The sequence below is a fragment of the Manis javanica genome, chromosome 7 (genome assembly GCF_040802235.1).
Source record: "Manis javanica isolate MJ-LG chromosome 7, MJ_LKY, whole genome shotgun sequence".
NCBI classification, from domain to species: domain Eukaryota; kingdom Metazoa; phylum Chordata; class Mammalia; order Pholidota; family Manidae; genus Manis; species Manis javanica.
Window position 1 is genome coordinate 122,810,343 of NC_133162.1, and position 20,232 is coordinate 122,830,574.

At 35.6% G+C, this 20,232-nt stretch overlaps 1 protein-coding gene across 2 annotated transcripts in view; it reads left to right on the plus strand.

The window, feature by feature from the left end:
* KCNJ3 (potassium inwardly rectifying channel subfamily J member 3) overlaps window positions 1-20,232 on the plus strand; it is a 138,251-nt gene that overhangs the window by 4,600 nt on the left and 113,419 nt on the right. Inside the window, exon 2 of one of the 2 annotated variants that reach the window (XM_036996125.2) lies at window positions 6,077-6,293. The exons of the other annotated variant lie outside the window; for it this stretch is intronic. Within the exon in view, the coding sequence (XP_036852020.1) occupies window positions 6,077-6,293 (217 nt within the window). The remainder of the gene's footprint in view (window positions 1-6,076; window positions 6,294-20,232) is intronic. 2 annotated transcript variants of the gene reach the window in all.

The following is a 20,232-nucleotide window of genomic DNA, read 5'->3' on the forward strand; positions in this document are numbered from 1 at the left end:
ATACTTATGGTTGACTGCTGTAGACTTGTATCTTGTTGTGGAAAATTTAAATAATCTTCTTTGATACAAAACTTAAGAATTTACAAACCTATTACCCAAAAGCTATTTTATACAAAAACACACACACACACACACACACACACACACACACGTGTATAGACACTGGGTCAACTATGTTTACCAAAGTAAACACAAAATCAACTATTGTTGGATTCATATTTTTAAATAAAGAGATTAGGAAACATTTTTCCCATGGAATTATAATTTTATTTCTTCTTTGCCAATGGTCGTGATCTTTCTCTCCTGGGAGGTCAGCTTTGCAGCCCTTAACTTTCACTTACTGTAAAGTAATGATGCGCAGTCATCAACTAATGGATCATGTACATTAATTTGGCCTCACTTTTTTTATGTTCATTTATACAGATACTCAAAATTGGATGTTATCTGGTTTTCTCATATCTGTGTGGTCAAGTGCAGATGCCATTAATAAAACAAAATTGTCTGCAAAACCATCAAACTCTTCATTCTCTTCATATGTCCTAACATTAGGTTAATCTTTTAACCACATTGATTTCTAGTCCACATGACTCCTGAATTTTTTTCATGTATTTATTAGTTTGTCCTCATTCTATACCCTGCACTTAAATGCAATTATGGTTTTAACTCTGTGTGATCTTATTTTGTAAGACTGATTCTTTCACCCATTGGTCTTGGCTAACTTCCACTTTAGTTTTAATCTTGAGATAATTAGCTACCTCCTTAAAAACCTAAATCCACAAATGAATATCTATTCAAACAGTGTTCTGAATATTACACAAGCTGTTAGCAAAAATACTCAATGAGTTTAATACCGAGTAGTCCAAAACTCTTGGGACCAGATCTTATAATGGTTGGTGAGTTTCTTAGGTGGGTTCATTATGTCTTTAAAATGAAGCGCAGTTCCTATTTAGTCTCTATTTGCTTTCTTTGACACAAGTATTTAATTCTCTAATAAGTATAGAACTGCGGTTCTTTTTAAAATCTATAATTGTTATACTTAAAAAAAATTGTAGTAATATGTTGGTTTGTTTCATTTTTTAATATGGTTCCTGGAAAGTACAGGGTGGCTTATGTTCAGGGGAATACAGTTGAACAGAATTAAGGGACATAAAGACCCAACAAATAAACAGCGGTAGGTAAGAAAGAATGATAAAGAGAAGCAGAAAAAAACATTTGATGGATTTAAGGGTGATTGGTGAGTAGAAGGGGAATGCGCAAGTAGGATTGCAGATCCTGTCCATGGTTATTGTAAATTCCATAAAAGGCCCTCAAGGAATTTTAATGCTTTGTTTTTGTTTGAATGGTAGAAAAACCTCACGTAATTTATTACAAGATAAATTCCATTCCATTTTATAAAGCACATTCTTTTCATTAAAAAATGAACATATTTTTATGGGATAATTAGCTTAGCATTAAAATATCTTTATTTTAGGTTTGATATTGGTCATATTTTTTCCAATTGATTGAATTTCAAGCTAAAGGAGTCAAATGAAATGAACAATTTAACTGTAGATGGCCCAAATATCTAGGCCTACACTGTCCTCTACCTGACTTTAATGATTTGAATCCCCAAACCATTGCCAGAACTGTTTTGGGACACAAGGAATTTTTTTATTCCTTATCCTCGTACCTGTTTTTGGCTTATTTCCTAATTTTAACTTCCAGACAGTACTCTGACCTCCATGTGATTTTCTTTCTGACTTCAACGTACAGTCAAAGCACACACACACACACACACCAATTGCACCTTAAAAGAAGAGTGAAATTACAGATAAAATGGTGAGGAGGTGGTGGGCCAGAAGGGCTTGCCCTCTCCATCTTAGCCTCCTTTCTTTCTCTTTTCCTTCTCTGAACGCTGGCCTCTCACCATTTACCAGTTGAGACTTGTGGGAGTTGGTGGGGCATGGCTCAAGCCTAGAACATGATAGAGGTACATCTCATGAGTCAGATGTTAGTGATTAAATGTTCTTTTCAAAATTCCCTGAGCATCCCTCCAAGCTAGGAAAGAGCACAATGGTTATAATTAGAACACAGTTATGGGCTGGAGAGATGGGAGAAGGGCAGCAAATAATGGATTTTATTAGGGATGTGTGTCCCCACAGAACGAATGTGGACAGCTGGTCACACATGCACAGAAGGAGGATGGCCCAATGTGGATCTGCTTCTGCCAGGACAGTTCTCAGTGTGTATCTCAGAGTTGTGTGTGTGTGTGTGTGTGTGTGTGCACGCCTTTGGATACATCCTCAACAGTCTTTCATCTGTAAGATGAAAGCTATGTGTCTATAAAGTGTAAGGCCATGATAGTCTCTTCCAGGCATCTGTGACTGTTTAAGCTTTATCTGTACTCAGAATTTGTAATTGATTATTTTGAAGTCCTTTTGGGACTATTAGGGAGCTCAGAATCATTTGATATTAGCTGCTGCTTTGAAATTAGTACATGTGATCTAAAATGAGGCACACGTCTTAAGTTCTGCACATATATCCATTGCATATAATTGAAATATGAATAGTAGAAATGCTATTTTTAAATGACAATATTTTATCCTGAAGAATAACTTAGAAATTATTTCATTAAATAAAGTCATCATTGTTTATCATTTTAAAAAACTTTAATAATTTGCTGCATTGGTCTTAACATTTAGCAATTGTTTTGAATTGTTGTTGATCTCTACCATATCTATTTACAGTTTTATCAAAGAAATGATTATGGTTCTGTGTTCTCTTTGGAACCAGAAGGTTTACCGAGCTAAAGGAGATAATGTGAACCATCAGCAAACTGGTCTGTTAATGGATCATTTGTTCTTATATCGTAATACTTAAGAGGAAATAATAAAGTTTAAATTGGTATTTAATCCATATTTTTTTCTGCCTATTATCAAAATTTCTGGGACAAATATGGTAATTGAGCATGAAATAATAATTAGAAATTGATGGGATATCAGTGCTACCGATCTATTACATATTCAAGATACAGAACACAGTTTAATTTTATAATAACAGATAGGTAACTGTCTTTTTCCTTTCTGTCTTTCTTTTCCATATACATGCATATATTACAGTTCCTTTAACAGAAGTTATCTCACTCCACTTATGCAAGTCAAGAGACTTAAAACTAACATAGGCTTTCTTTTTCCTTTTTGCTCCAGAAAAATCTCTGGAATTGCACCAGAATTAGAAAAGCTTAGATTAGAATTCCTTGTAAGCCTAGAGTAGGATGTGAATGCTACTGTATTCGGCAAGCTTCTGTAGGTTTCTGGAACAGTCTAAGTATTTGGCTGAACACTGATAAGATCCCCTTGCTCTTGCCAGACGCTCGGACTTCAAACACTTCAGTGCTCCAAGCACCTGCCACACTAAAACCACACCCTTCACTGCACTAAATAGAGCTTTCTATTTAATTCTCAGTGATTAATAGGCTTCCCAGTATATCAGAGAGCCAGAGAAGCAAACACAGTTTGGGAGGTAAGCATACTGATAGTTGAAATATTTGTTGGCCTAACACAGAAAGACCTGAAAGATAAAATTTTGGAGTGATAAAAACATGTAGTGTCTCAGAGTTATTTAAAGACAGGTTAAATTATATAGTATCCCCTGGAAAATACTTTTCAACTGATTAATGTAAGGAATTCCACTTAATCTGAAAAATGTATATGCGTGAGAGACATCTTTCAAAGAAATGAAGTATTACTTTCCCCACAGTGTTACATAATAGGTACAGTTGTCAACTTTGTTTCTGCATGGATAAGATATAAAGCTTTTGGGGGGAGAACATAGGTATATTTTGGAGTACATAGAACAAATTTTTAAAATCAGAAGATAGATGAAATCTGAATGGGATAGATTTCTGCATCTTTAAGTCTAAATTACCTATATATGAATTAGCTGATTTGCTAAAAATAAAATATTTCTAATTCTAGGTTGGCATTCTCCTGATAGTCTGGCTGTTTCTAGGCCACTTCTTATTATGGATTATTGAATGATCAGGGAATATAAAAATTAACAACTTACTCTAAAGCCTTTTAGAATGAGGCACAAGTATAAATAACAAATATACAAAAAGGAAGATGAATTTTAGTTTTGGTGTACATAGATAACAATTGGGAAAATATATCTTCTTTGGAGAAAACTATTTTAAAATAAATGGGAAATTGAGTTTTTAAAAAATTATATTTGTGAACATTTTTATTTAGTGTAGAAAAAGTAGAGCTTAGACTAGTTGAATGACCCAAATTTTGCTCATTAATTATAAATGTCAGAATACTACCTTGTGTTTATATAGCACCTGTTTCTTAGTAGGTGAGAGAACAATGTCATGGGGTTTATGTTTTTATTTCTTTTTATTCTGTTTCTGGCTTTTGTTACATTAATCATTACTTGCTATACAACTGTGTAGTTGGAAAGATACTGGTCACATCCATATTTTACCGATTTGAGACTAGATATAGAAACATAGGTGACTTCTACTGGCTTAGAAATGCCTAGTTTTCTCCAATATTGGTTGCTAGAGCTGCCATTTTAATTTTTGCACCATCAGGTTTTTCCATGGATTTTTATTTCTTGTCAGTAATCATTTTCTTCTTCTTTTTCTCTTTTCTTAAAAATCATCTACTCACAAAGGACAGAAGAAAAATCATTTGAATATTTTCATTGGATTTTTTCCTTACACAAAATTCCTGAATATCACTAGTTACAAAATAGCCTTTCTAATTAACTAATTCTGCTTTTGAGATACTTTGCAGCAATTACTACTGTATCATCCATCTGGCACCAATTTGAAACTTTTGATTCTGTTGTATCGTGGAGGACACCTTACTAAACCATATTTCTCAGTGTTTCAGACTCATTTACTCCACATAAAAAGCCAGTGTATATTTCTTGGAAGCCTAGGGATAAGGATTTTGTCTTCAAACTACTGTTTCATTGGACAGACCAGTGTTACAGATTCTGCTTTGCTTAGTAAATTAGTTTTGCAAAGAGTCTGTTAAAATATATTGGATTCTTCCAAGCCCCATTTGACCAGAAGCAAGCCTCTGCCCCAATTCTGTGTGCAATCGCTTTATCAGTCTTCATTTCACTAGTTCACCTCATAAAAATTAAGCTTCGATATTTGCTTACATGATCCTTCTAAGTAAGATATGGAAAATAAAATGTAAATGAATAGAAAGGAAAATAAGTTTACTTTCATGGTTTGCTAATTTTTAAGTCATACTTAATTTTCTTTCAGTTTTAGCGTGAAGTTTATTAAGTTTTACAGCAATGTATACTGACAATGAAAGCCACTACCTTGTGAAAATTTTAGTAAATTCTGAGTTTATCCAATACAGATTTTTAGAATTGCATTTTGATTAAAGTAAGTTCAGTTTAGCACAGTTTCTCACTGTTCTAAAATTCTTAAAAAAGAGTAATAAACCACTTCAATGAAGTTTATTGTAGGAGTTTGAAAGCCGTTAGCTAACAGCATCTTTCTTTTATTTTTATGAGCTGTTGTGTACAAAACATAATTTAATACGATAATATTTTCACTCTTCTATTCTAGGTTATATCTGTTTTCAAAGTCTTGGAGAAGTAAATTATTATGTTGTGCTTTGTAATAATGCAATAAATCTCTTCTTAAATTATGATCAACCTCTTTCAGCTTTAACGAACTCCGTAACAATTGCCTACTTATTTGCTTTATGAGGAAAAAAAATCTGGCATGCATTGAGTTATCATGCAGTGATTTATGTCAAGCAGTAGCACATGTACACTCAGTTCCACAGTTTGTGCTAACAGCCATGGTTGGACCAGGCATTTCTCCAAAGCTCAGGAGTTAGGGAATGGTAATTATAGTAAGTGGCATATTATAAATAATGCATGTATGTTCTGCATGAGCTGTGTGGGATTTCTGCCTATTTGCTAGAACACAGTTGCATAATGATTTGTTTGGATTTTGCTGCAGATGATTGATAGAGCAGAATGTTGGCAATGATATAAATTACTGCCTTAAAAATATCAGGACAAGTGGTGATTTCTTCTTTTTTTCTGTGTACTTGTCTAGTCTCGGCAGACACCTGAGGGTGAGTTCCTTCCCCTTGACCAACTTGAACTGGATGTAGGTTTTAGTACAGGGGCAGATCAACTTTTTCTTGTTTCCCCCCTCACGATTTGCCACGTGATCGATGCCAAAAGCCCCTTTTATGACCTATCCCAGCGAAGCATGCAAAGTGAACAGTTCGAGATTGTCGTCATCCTAGAAGGCATTGTGGAAACAACTGGTGAGTAAAAACAGATATGTCATCAAGTATTTTATTCCAAAGTAATATTATATGCACAATACCTGTCACAGATTGGGCTAAATGTCTTGGTTCACCATAATGAAAGTAAAGACGTGCCTCTTACGTCTTTGTAACATTAAGCTGATACTACTTTGAAAATGAAGAATTACTGCTGTGATTGCTGCATATGTAATACAGACTCAGGAATACTCACTGCAAAAATAAGAAAAGAAAGAAAACTGAGATGACTCATGGAAATGATTATGATCTAGTTTAACTGCAAACTTGGATTTCTTATAATCATATTTCTTTAAAGATATAAGGTTAAAATAAATTCAGGGTAATTAGTGAGCAGCCTGAACTCAGCATGCATATTCTTGCCTTGGGGATGGTGATTCTAGGTGTCATTAATAGAGCTTTGATATGCTACTATGTGCAACCTCAGTGGAAAATTCCCTGTGGGTGTATGTGTGTGTGTGTGTGTGTGTGTGTGTGTGTGTGCACACACACACTAAAGCAGCATTTTAATTTCAAAGTGGGTCAGTAGATTTCCCCAGCTGAACTTTGACCAAAAATTTCTTAAATGACATTTTTCTTCTTTTCTACTTTGGGATGGCCTTGTGCTGTATGTTTTTCCTTGAGATGCAATAATATAACATTGGTATGCCCCAAATACAATTTGCTACTCTCTGAGGAGAGTAAGGTTGGCAAAAGAAAGAAACAGTAAGTCAGTGTATATTATTTGGGGTCTAAACATTGCTTAATTGGTCTGGAACCTGCTGAATGTTTAAGACAAATAATTTAATATGTACATAATATATATACAATACATAAAACTTACACACACATACACATATATGTATGCATACCTTGAGTTTTACCCTTTCTGCAAGGGGTGAGAAAGCAAGAAATATTTTAGCTCTCAATTTTTCTACCAATATCATTTCAATAATCCTAAAATGTTAGTATTATTTATAAACTATAGCAATATTGAAAGTGACACCAACAGTAACATGGACATGTTCAAGCGTTATACCAAGGTGGGAGATATTACATAATGCAAAATCTCCCACTTTGATGAAAAGCTTCGGCAAGGATGAAGGGAGGCAAGCCACGGTTGTCTTTGCACATAACACTTATTTGAAATTTGCACAAGATCCTTAATTTCTACAAGCTCCTTTTCCTTATCTTTAAAGTGAGAAAGATACAATAACCATCTTGAAGTTACTTGTTGTATTATTATTTCATTATTAGTGTTTCATTTAAACCTGAACATTTTGCAGGACAGTGAGTGAGTAAAGATTTAACTCATCAATCTCTATCGAGTTTGATTTCTGTGGACTATTTTTTTTTTCAATGGTTAAAAAGTCCATCTTTTTTTAACTTGAAACGAAATGGTGACATAATATATTTCTAAATCAATATACACAATGAAACCAGTTTACAAAGTTTTTTTTTTCCAAGGAATCTTAACAGTTCAATTTCAATTTTTATTCATCTCATTTACTGCGGTGATAATATGTTGTCAGAGCTTAAACAGCAAATGTTATGGTTTTTATCCATGTACCATATAGTTTTATCTTTGATATATCTGGTTTTGGTTTACTAATTGCTTATTATTATTCTGATCACTGACATGAGTGAAGTTTCTGTTTCATTCGACAGTCTTGGAAATCTTTCATTAGGTCTATCTATGTGTCTGTTTCTATCCATCCGTCCATCCATTCACTTCTTCCTGTTTCTCATTTGTGTGTAGTCTGAAGAATGAGATTTTCCCATAAAAGCATAGAGCAATTAAGAAAAATATCAGAAATTTTAACAGTGATACGATACTATCCTTTAGCTCATAGTACTTGTTCAGCTTTCTTCAGTTGTCCTAGTACTTTCCATCACAGCTATTATTTACCCCTAGTTTAACAGTAATTTAAGGATTCTGTCCTTCATTTGTTTACTCGTTTTCTGTCAAAAGAGGGAATAGTTTTTCATCAACCTTCCTTTGTGTTCTCCACGTTGATGCGCTTGAAGAGCACAAGCCAGGTATTTTGTAGAAAGTATCTCAGTTTGGGTTTGGTTGAGGTTTTCTTACGTTAATTATTTTCATTTTTGGCTTCTGCCTGGGCATCTTAAGGGAATATTGAAGCAGGTTGCTTTTAAAAAATACCTATGTATTCTTGACTTAACTGATGTGTTGTTAGTAGATTTCAGAGGGTGAGTGAACAAGGTGCTACATAGGACCATCAGCAGTTTTATAACACTAAATTATTCATCAGGACTGTAGATTCTCTTTCAACATTTCCTCAGCTCCCACTCTGCCCTCCTGCTTTTTAAGACAATGAACCAGCAGAGAATACTTTCCACAGAAAATGTGAAAACTTGACTGGAGACTGAATTTCTTATTTAGAGATTGCCTTTTATGGAGGAGAGATTAAAGTTGGCCTATTTTAACTTCTTAATTAAGCTTGTTTTCCAGGTTTAATATAGCAAGATAAACAGCCTAAATATTACTCATAATTTATAAAGTTTATTTTGTGGAAAATGTATCTGAAATTTTGTTGGTGTGTATGCCCTAACTTACTACATCCACACTGTTCAAACTCTGTAAAATTTGCCTGTGTTTCCAGACCTCGCTGAACCTGATAAAAATGACATAAGCATTTTTATGTCCACTTGATCATTTAAAATTTTACTGAGATTTATTTCGATTCATCTTTAAGGACATTTCCTCCATTCACAATAAATGTTACTTTCTAACATTTATTGCTCAGAGTAAGACAGTTATGATCTTTCGTGATGTTTAGAGACAGAAGTAATAATATCCTTTTCACCTTTCCTGGCTGTGGTGCAGAGCCTGGTGAATACATATTTACTCAGTGTAAGTTTCCATTATTAGCATTCAAACTATAGGTGTTTAGCATGCGTTCATTAGGCAAGTGATTAAATGTATGCTGTGTGCTGGGAAGTATTTGAAATGCTGGCGATGCAGTGATGGCCAAGACAAGCCAAACCCTTTCCTCATGCGGCTCTATACTAATTGGAGGAGGCAGATTGCAAAATGCAAAATAAATATGTAAGGAAGATATCATCAGATAATAATGTGTCGGCAATAAAAACCGAAACAAAACATGGTGATAGGATAAAGAGTGCATTCCAGGCTGCTTTAGGTTCATGAAAGGTCTCTCTGAAGAGGTGACACCTAAGCAGAGCCCTGATTGTCACGAGGGACCTCCGGGGCCCAGCCTGTGGGAGAGCAAGGCAGCTGCTGGCAGACAGCTGGTACAAGGATCTTGAGCTGGGAATCAGCTTGAGTTATTCCAGGAACTTATAGAAGGTGGAGGTAGTTGGTGCAGAGTGAACAGTGCAGAGAGAAAGCAGGGAGGTAGAGGCCCACCTCTGCTTCTACAGAGGGTGGTATTGCACCAGCAGGAAGGGCAGGGGTGGGATTGAAAAGCAAAACCTGTTCGTATGTGATAGAGTAATCATTTAGTAATCTCAAAATGCACACAAAGGTTGCATGTAGTTTATGTAAAAATGAGTGGCCCTAATGTCTTGGAATGCATCAAAGTTTAGATAGTTCCAGTTTTTTGTGTGTTGATGGGAATACCCCACCCCACACCCCAGCACGCACACGTGCACACACAGCTGCTCACTTCACAGCCGTCTCTGATAAGGATCTGCTGATGGCACTTAGCTTCTGCTTCTTCCCACTCCTGCAGTCTCAGCAGGAGTCGTGGTTTGTGCAGGGGATGGGAGGTGGGGGAGTCCGAGGGTGGGAGGGAAATGAGAAGTCTTCTAATTTCCTTGAGAATTTCAGCTTTCAGCTCAGGGCTCAAATTACTCTCCCCAGTCCTTGGAACTGCCCCTCACCCATCAGACTCTGTGTCACCTTCCTGGCTTCCAGTGAGTTGGGTTTTTCACTCCCACCAAGGAACACAAGATACTTGTCTCTTCATTAATGACCTTTGCTTCTTTGTTCCTCCAGCAAATTCCTAAACATAGGTTACTTCTAACTTTTGCTCTTTTTGCCTCTTTTCCCAGGAGAGAGAGCAGTGCCAGAGGCAAACAGCATTGCAGATTTGGCTCATTAGAACCCGATGCTTTCAAACTTCAATCTGCTCTCCACTGCTATTTGGCAGTCTTTTTAATTGTCTTTTCTGTATTCCCAGGCTCTCTCCCCATGGGATCTATTTTAGACTTTTTCTCTCTTTCCATGCCCGCTGTGCCAACTGCCCTTATCACTTCCTTGTCACACCATCTCTCCAACTATTCTATCAAGAAGAATGTGACACTTCAGTTTTTATATATTTTTTTTACTCTTTTCTCATAGTTATCCTCCATTCCCCTTTCCTGATGCCGGAGAAGGAAAGAACCCAATTCTTCTCCAAAACCATCTCCCGTATAGCTAGTGTTTCCCACCACAAGCTCCAATTCTTACCGTACTTACTGCTTAAAATCCCACTGACTACTTGTTCTCAAGCATTTCCGGGTGTGTCCTCACGAAAAACAAAAACAAAAACAAAATCCCATTATTTGTTCCCTTAGACTCAAGGTTCTTCCTGGGATTCACACATCACATTCTCCCTCTTTTTCTGTTTCTCCTAGTTTATATTTTCCAATTGTTTTCTTATATTCTCATCACAGCTCTTCCTATTTCTCTTCACTCCTGTAAATGTTGCCTGGATCTCTGCCCTAGCCTTCTTTTCTTTTGAATCTTGATACTTGCCTTTTTTTTTAATAACTTCATAGAATACAACTGCACCATTCCTTTTATCTTCAGTGATGAAAGTTCCCACCACCTATGGTCTTACAGTTCTTGTTAATTTCCAGGGCATTTTCCCACTTGGCTGCCACTATTTTAATTCAGAGTCAACTTGTCCAAGTACCCAGTCATCATCTTACCTTGAAATCATATCCTCATTTGGAAAGTTTGTCTCTATTAGTGACGGCAGTTTTATCCCTGACTCCGTCCACCATCTCTCTTCATATTCAATTTATTTGTTCATTCCACAAATACCTATTGAGCACCTATTACAGGATACACATTATTCTAGTCTCTAGGGGATATATCAGTTAACAAAACAAAATTCCTGCCCTTGTGGCTGCATATATTCTTATATAGGAAACAGGCAAGATTGAAGCACTCCATCTAGAATGTTAGAAAGTGGTAAATGCTGTGGTAGGGAAAAGTAAGGGAAGAAGGATTGGGCACACGGGGACGTCAGAGTTAGCGGCAAGGAGAGGGCGACACTTGAGCCCAGGATCTGGAGCAAAGCTAACACCTAGGAGAAGGGCATTCTGGGTGGAGGCATCAGTAAATGCCAAGGGAGGATGGTCTTTGGCTTCTCCTCTCTCTTAGTAATGTCTCTCAATTAAACACTTCTTTATGCCTGCGTAATAGTCCTTCTAAATCACAGTAGTTGTCTCAAGAGTGGATTTAGTATCTCTAGGATCTTTGCTTACATGTAGATTACACACTACCACCTGGTAAATTTGCTTACAGCTCTGCTATCATGATATGTATCCATGCTCAAAAATCCTTGATGACTGCCATATATCAACACGCACATATTTCTTCCTGAGAAAATTAGGCTGCTCTTCTTATTGTAATGTCTATACACTGATGCCCACTCTTGACTTCCATGTTTGTGGAAATGCCATTTTCCCTGCCTAGGGTAACATTTCTGTCTTCTCTCATACACCGAAGAACTGCCATACTTGTTCAGTCTTCCCTGGAAACTTTAGTCCATGCATTTATAACTCATTAAAAAAAAGCTTTTTTTCTAATGCAAGGGCTATTACACATGCTCATCATAGAAATAATTTAAAAAATTAATATTCAAAATAAAAACTTTAATCTTAATTTTAACTATATACTGTTAACATACTGGTCATTAACTTTTCAGATGTCTGCAGTCAGATAGATTGTTAGGCTACATGTACTCTTTTATAACTTACTTTATTGTATAATACATTGCTAACACCTTTCATGTCAAATTACAGTTCTACACCATTAATTTTAATGCCTTTATTGTATGCTAATCTATGCATCTAAAGTTTTTTATTATGTGCTTTCTAGTTTGGGATTTTTAGGCGTTTCCCTATTTACTAAAGTAAATAGTGTGATAGTCTGTAGTTTTCATTCATTTACCACCTATTTTACTTCTCATGTAAATTCCTGGAGATGGAATTCCTAGGTAAAGGGGCATATAATTCTATTGGTTTTTACTATATATTTCAGGGATGCTGTCCAGAAAGTTGGTACCAATTTACAATTGTATATGAAGATGCCCATTTCCTCTAACTCTTGTCAACAATGGACATCATAATTGTTTTTATTTTTGCCAATTTGACATTATTTTATTCCTTTTGATTACAACTGAGATTGCAATTATTTTAATCCATTGGCTTTGAATTCAATTCTCAGTTAATATTGATCATTTTGCTTGCAATTTTTATGCACAAATTGCTTGGATAATGAACTATTTTCCCAGTAGTCTGTATACTATTATCAAAATATTTTCTTAATGTATATATGCATGTATAATTTTTTCACATTCATCTCATATATGCTTTATTACATCTCCAAATAAACTGTAAACTTCCACAATCGATTGAGGACTTTGCTTTCTGTTTTTTTGTATGCCATAGATCCCAGAAAAGTGGTAGCTCCCAACAGGCACTTTTGATCTGTTTGTTGTTATTTTTAACTGATTTTCAGTAGAGTTGTTGTCTTTTTACAAGCTTGCTTTCTAACTCACAAAGTTTTTCTTATACCAAATTGATCAATACATGCTTACTGATTATGTTATATTGGATGTAAGATAGTACAATGATGATTAAGGAGAAAGCTCACAGTCCAGTCGGGGAAGATGTTGACCTAAATTGAGTCTTAGCAATGTGTGCTTGAAAAGATATGTCAGGATACAGTAGAAACCTAACATAATGGTCCCTGATGAGAAGGCCCCACTAGAGGACATCATGCATGATCTGAGACAGGAAGGTGGAGCAATAGGTCATCAGAAGGGGAAGGAGAGCTGGGACAGCAAGCGGGAATCCACTTCATTAGAGAGGCCAGGTGACTTGGTATGATCAGAGTATAGTACAGGTGGGGGGAACTGTCTGGAGAAAAGCGTACCCTTAGTCGTAGTTTGGACCTAATTCTGTAGGCATTGAAGCCCCTGAAGGATTTTAAGCAGAACACCATGATTATATTTGCATGACTGAAAGATCCCTCTAACTACAGATGGAGGATAGACTGAGACCGGAGACAGACCAATTAGGCTGCTACAGAGAGTAGGCCAGACCAGAGGTACTGCATGAAATAACTGGGTCCTGCATGAAATTGTCTGTCTCAGGCGACTATATGACTGTTAAAAATAATGAGAAAAGGCCCCTGGTTTCAAAGATGTTACTTGTGATTATATAAGAATGGGACAAAAGGCCCCAGGATTCTTTCCACTGAAGTTCTGCAGGCTACTTAAAAGAAGCCAATATAACCAAAGAAGCGAAAAGAGAAATTGAGAGAAATAAACAAAACAGGAGCTCTTTTTACTAGTGAAAAATTTTCTATGTGTAAAATTTTCTAATGAATAAATCAGAGCAGAAGCTCAACTTGTGAATAATTGAGATGTATTTATAATTTCTTCTATGAATGATTCTACAACATATAGCTTTGTTAATCATAATTAATCATTACTCCTTAGTGATCATCAGAATGTAGTGACCTACAACCCCCTTAGTGTCATAGTGAATGAGGTAGCACTCTTTTGAGAATTGGAAACTTATTTGATTCATCTTTCCTTATTGCACATCTTAATTCATTAACCTGTGAAATCCTCATACTGGTTGTAGCCAGGACTTAAATCCAGAGGCTTTTTATTTATCTCTTTGGTTTCCCTGTTCATGCCTAGATTGCTGTTAACTTTTAAAGTACAGTAATTACTGGTGTTTCAGAAAGACTTTCTACCTTATCAGATAAAAGTCAATGACATGTATACCTGTGCGTAATGAAAATCTCCAAGTACCTTCCTCCCAGTAACTTTTATGATTATATATTTGTTAAGTATTTGTTGCTTCTTAATTATGATTTTTTTCTCTTGTAGAGACCCTTTTCAATAATTTGTTGAGTAAAATAAAGCTCAAATAAAGCTAAAAAAATTCCTTTCATATTCTTTTGATAGGTCATTGCAGACATTTTCCATGGACTTCAAAAAATAATGCCTAAATGTTGAATCATGAAGGAGGGTGACTAGCCATCCTGGTTGGCCTGTGACTGAAAGGCTTTCTGGGATAAGGGTCTTCCAGTGCTAAAACCAGGGGTCCTGAGTTCTGGGACATTTGGTCACCATACTTAGCAGTTGAGAACATTACTTAGACCTTTCTAAATGTCTGCTTCAATTTAATTGAGAAGTTTGCTTTATTGATAGAACAAGTCTTACCAAATTCATGACTGGAGTTATTCCACCATTTTCCTTACTCTACCTTTGTCAACACTGAAGTCTCAAAAATATATAAAATAATATTTCTTTTGTGTTATTTTTATGTTATTTCTATTATTTCCATTGCTAACCTTCTTAGGATGTTTAATTATTAATACAAACCTTAGCATCTTAGGATGGAAGTTTCTCATTTGTGCAGAAGGTTGGGATGGGTAAGTCACTGGAGGTGAGGTGAGGTCAGGAGGTTTGATACTCTATTTGTCACAATGTTGCCTACAGCTGATAGAAATAGAAGTCAGCAAAGCTTATGGATAATTATTGTAAAATGTAGGCATAAGGGAATTGTGATTGGGGAAAACAGTTTTGGTTAAGATGTGGCGTAGTCCAATGAGAAGGCATCTCATAGTTTAGACATTAACTAATTTCAGAGATTTTCACTGGTAAGTCTTGGGACTCCTTGCATTAGAATCCTATGGGATGCCTATTAAAATTTTGACTTCTAAGCTCTTATCTAGATATATATATATTTGGAATGTCTGGCATTCGTGGTCTAGGAAATTTGTGTTTTTTTAATAAGCACCTGGCCAGTTCTTGTTAAGAACATTAAAGTTTGACAACTCATCAGTCCAGCAACTAGGAAAGCCACTGAGATTTATTGAGTTAACTATTCAACCACAATATTTGGCCTAATCTGCCACCTTGGCATATTGTAAAAATGAAACTGAAGCATAGCTCTTTAAATTTCTGAAGTCAGGAGAGATGCAGTTTTGTGTCAGTTCAGACTGTGTTGATCAATGGAGCCAAACACAAATTAATGTGAGGAAAAAACAGGGAGAATCAGGAGTATGAATTAAGATGCATTTGATATTCATCATCATATGCAAGAACAAGATGTGATGGCTATTGAGGAACATTTTGTGAAGATGTAATATAAATGCCAAACAAAGATGTGAATGCTACTCACTGATGGAGAGAATTCTGATCTTTGAAATTGCTACACATGCATTAGATTAGAACAGCATGTGTGATTATTTATTATTTCATATGAGATAATATTATTATGCTGATTATAGAGTTGAAAAGGACAATTTTTATAATTTTATACTAAGACTAACACTAGCCATTAGTCATTACAGCTAAACTATTTGAGAGCTTGCTTTTCTGGGGTAGATTTTGCAGAGATTAAACAGAAAATGCTTTTAAAAGGAAATGATAATGAGTAAGATTTATGTCTCAGATGGAGTGAGTTTATTTTGACAGATAAGGATTCTAGGCCCAATTTGACATTGTTTAAGTTTGAGTAAGTTATTAGTTATTTCTATGCCCCAGGATCTGTCTGAAAAAGAGCTGCTAAGAACATTGGCGCATTCAGCTCATAAAGGAGAGCTTAGAACTGAAATTCCGTGGGAAATTACTGCTGTTGACATTATTATTGCTATTGAAATGGTGAATGAGATAAGAATGTAGGAAGTTATTTTATAAAGTGTGGCATTTTAATATTTGTTAATAATGATGCCAGAGTGCCATCACAAAATTGAGAAAGTCTTATCATTCAACTGGGAGGAAGATGGGAAATCAATTCTTTGTTGTCCAAGAGGGACTTCCTTTTGGAGCATAATCTTAATTGTGTTGATTAAATGTGGGGAGTATTTGCTAAACCTCTTGTGCCAAAAATATACTCATAAGCCTGAAAATACCTCTAACAACAATCCATTCCTGCTGCCTGGTTCAGAGAAGATGATTAGATTCGGAGAGATGATTAGATCTTAACGGCTTTTGGAGAAAGAGCATCTTAGTCTCCCTTACAAAGTGTCAAGCAATTCTTTCATATGTGTCTAAGTTATTTTTTAATGTAGCCTAAGTGCTTTACTTCATTTAATTTTATTTCTATTTTAGATTTCATGTGCTCTGCCATTAGTCTTCAGAGTTGTCTTTAGTCACACGTAGTACCAACTGCTGTACCTCAACATTTAGATGCAAGTAAAATCTGGCTTCTTGGAAGAAAGTTTTCCTTCTTCCAATGTAGGGGTTATATATGAGGGGTTAGTTTAGGAAGGTGCCTTGCTGACTAGAGAAGGTTTGGACTCTATGAACTGAATGCATGCCTGTTTGTATATGAGCTCCATCTCTCCTCTTAAGTGCTTTTTTTCTGTACTAAAGGTTTACTTTCTGACTCATGCTGCTGATTCAGCAGTTCCCCAGAAATGTCTCCAATCCTTCCATATTTGGCAGCACTACTTAGAAAATGCAGAGAGAAAATGATGTAGCCTCTTTGTATGTGTGTATTTATTCAGATTAGCTTTATCGGTTCCAAAAATGTTGTACATGTGGTATCTGTTTCTTTCTGGTTTTGCTTTGCACTACATTTCTCCCAGTGACCTTTTTTCAAATATGCTTCATCACTTTCCATTTTAGGTTTTATACATTAAATGCAAAGCTCTGTTAAACTTATATGGTTTATTCTCTTCATTTAGTTAAGATTTTAATATTTTATGGTCTTTAAATTGTTGAATGGTAGTGTCTCACAGTAATCCTTTATGAAAAAGTTCAGGTGTCTTCAGTTTTTAAGGCCAATTTGGTAAAATTGAGGACAAACTTTGGTCTTGAACTCTTGATGTGTATCCCATGCCCTACACTGATGATCTTTTGTTTTTAATTCAGTTACTGAATATTCTTTAAATTCAGTCTAAGAAGCTAGATTTTGCTTGTCTTTCAAGTGTGTCTGAAACATTCCTAAAGGAAGGGACCTAACCTTTACAGGGTCCCTTCTATGTTCCAGGGTTTAACAGACCAGTAGTACAGATTTCATTTGAAATATTATTATCTTATTTAAACTGATCATTTAATTACTGTGTATCTGCCTAATATGATGTCTTCCCTGGCTTGGATATGCTTGGTAAAACCTCATATGCTACTTTAAGCTTTCAAACCACATTTATCCCTTCATTTTACACTAAAAGCCATAATATTATCAGAATCAGAAAAAGCTGAGAGAAAGCAAAGAAGGAAATATTTATAATTTTTGAAATTTAGCTATCACCCAATAGTGAATGAAATGATAGAATTATAAAGACAGAATGCACCATAATGATAATCTAATTAAAACCTTCCATTTTACAGAAGTGGGTGGTTCAGTGAGGATAACCTGCTCATCTTTTCAGTACCAGTTGGTGGAATGGTCTGAATATGTTTTTGTGCTTTGAGTCTTATTCTGGCATTCTTCTTATTACCAGCAATGATTCACTTATTAAGCGTATTTCTTGCATATTTATTTTAATATCATTTTTAATGATGAAGACTGTGTTTTGTTAAGACATGTTAAGGATTTACCCCCTCTTATTAGGGTCTGAGTTTTAGATCAGATCAGCTAGTTGCCCAACTGAGCAGAGGCGAAAGCTTTTTAAGAGATTTTATGCTTTATAAATAAACCTGGATGTAACATTGCAAAGTCCTTTGATCAGTAAGAGTAGTGATTATTGAGATGTCCACATTTTTAATAACTATGTATTAAGCAAACTCCATGTACTAAGCCCCCGTGCCAGGCATTGGGTACACAGTGGTGAATACAAATATCTGAGGGTTCCGGACAGCAAAACTCATAATCTGTTGGGAGATTAAAAAACACAGGCAATGAAAGTAATGTGAACTGGGAAATACACCCTGCTACTGGGGGACATGTGAAGGCCACAGCCTAGGCTTATAAAGCATGAGTAGGAGTTAGCCAGGCCAGAAGGGGTGGCAAGACGATTATTGGAGGAGTGAACAAATTTGGAAGACCTAAAGCAGAAGAGAAAGAGAAAACTTGCTATGTTTAAGGTGCACCTTGCCTGTGTTTCTTTGACTCTGTTTTGTATGTAAATATAAGTCTTTACATATATGATAACATTCTCTGCATGTCTTCCCCTCATCCCCAAAAATGATATTCATATAGCTTGAAGCAGAGTATATATGGAGTGTGGGAAACAGAAGGAGTTTAAGAAGCTGGTAGTGAAAGAACAAAGGCTGGTAATTGTATCATTTTTAAGTCATTTATGTGTTTGCACATTAACTGTTATGGGTGATGGGGAGCCAGAGATGGCTTTTGAGCAGGAGAATCACATAATCCCAATTGCATTTTAGGGTAAAAAAAAAGTCATTCTGGCTGACTTTGAAGAAAATATTAAATGGATCAAAACCAGAGGTTGGTCAATCATTTAGGGTGCTTCAGCAGTATTTCAGATGAGAGGCGATGATCTGTCACTAGTGGAAGTTTGAAGAAGTACCCACTTTGGCTAGGATATTGGGGAAGACTTGTTGAAGACTTGAAGTATGAAAAATTTCATGTTCTTGATGCAGTGTGGTATCTGAAATGAAAGAGAAGACACATGAAACAGTGCAGGCATGGGGTGCAAAAATGCAGTGCTATGTAGCAAAAGAGTTTCTAAATTCCTATTTGAACTGCAGAATGAGATGTATGAAGTGGAATAAAGCTAAAATATAAGGCTAGCAAAGTATTGAGAGCAGATCATGCATAGTTTAGAGTGCCACAGCTTCAATTTATTAGGCAAAAAAGAAAGTACCCCAGGTTTTTGAGCAGGAGTGCGCTATGATCAGATTTGTATTTCAGGTCTGTGGATAACAGTGTCCAAAACAAATAGCAATAGTGCATTTTACATGCTTGACTTGTCTTTAAGAAATAAAATTATTACTCTGTGAAGAAAATATAAGATCTCAGAAGTTTGATGCATATTAGATGTATAAATCAGAAGTTAGATGAATGCTTTGTGTGAAGATAAAATGACAAATTTTATACTTATGGAGGTTAGTTTACTAGTAACAATAACCAATTGACAAGATACCTTGAGTGTCTCAAATTACAAAATGCTGGTGTGTGTGTGTGTGTGTGTGTGTGTGTGTGTGTGTGTGTGTGTGTGTAAATATGTCTATAGATAGGCGTCTTCTGATAGTCATACTTCAGGTTAACTAAGAGCAGCTATTATTATTTATATCTGTGCTGTGATAAGAATAGTTCAGTTCAGTAAATGCTGACTATAGATAAATTCTGCCCTTTATTGAATAAAACACATTTCAAACTGATTTAGGAAAGAAAGGGAATGGATAAATCAGTTTTTTCTGGAGCTTAAGAATTTTCTTTTCATATGTCACAAAGATCAGTGTAAGTTGTTATATATTTCCTGTCAAAGCAGTGATTTTCACTCTGCAAACAAAAGCAAGAATAGAGGATATCCTGTTGAAAAATGCCTTCCCTGACGTGTTTCATTTTCTGGAATCGTACCAGCAATGATGTGCCATAAGAATGGGCTTGTTGCCTTGATGTGTTAACTTCGCCCTGCCCCAATATAGTGTGACTTCAGATAGGAAAACAAGAATCTTAACTGGCCAAAATAATAAAATCTGATGTAATGGGTGAGAGTAAATTCTACATTACTATTATGTTAGACATGGAATTTTTCACTTTGCCTTACGTAAAACAATACTTTTTATTTTTAACTTACATATACACC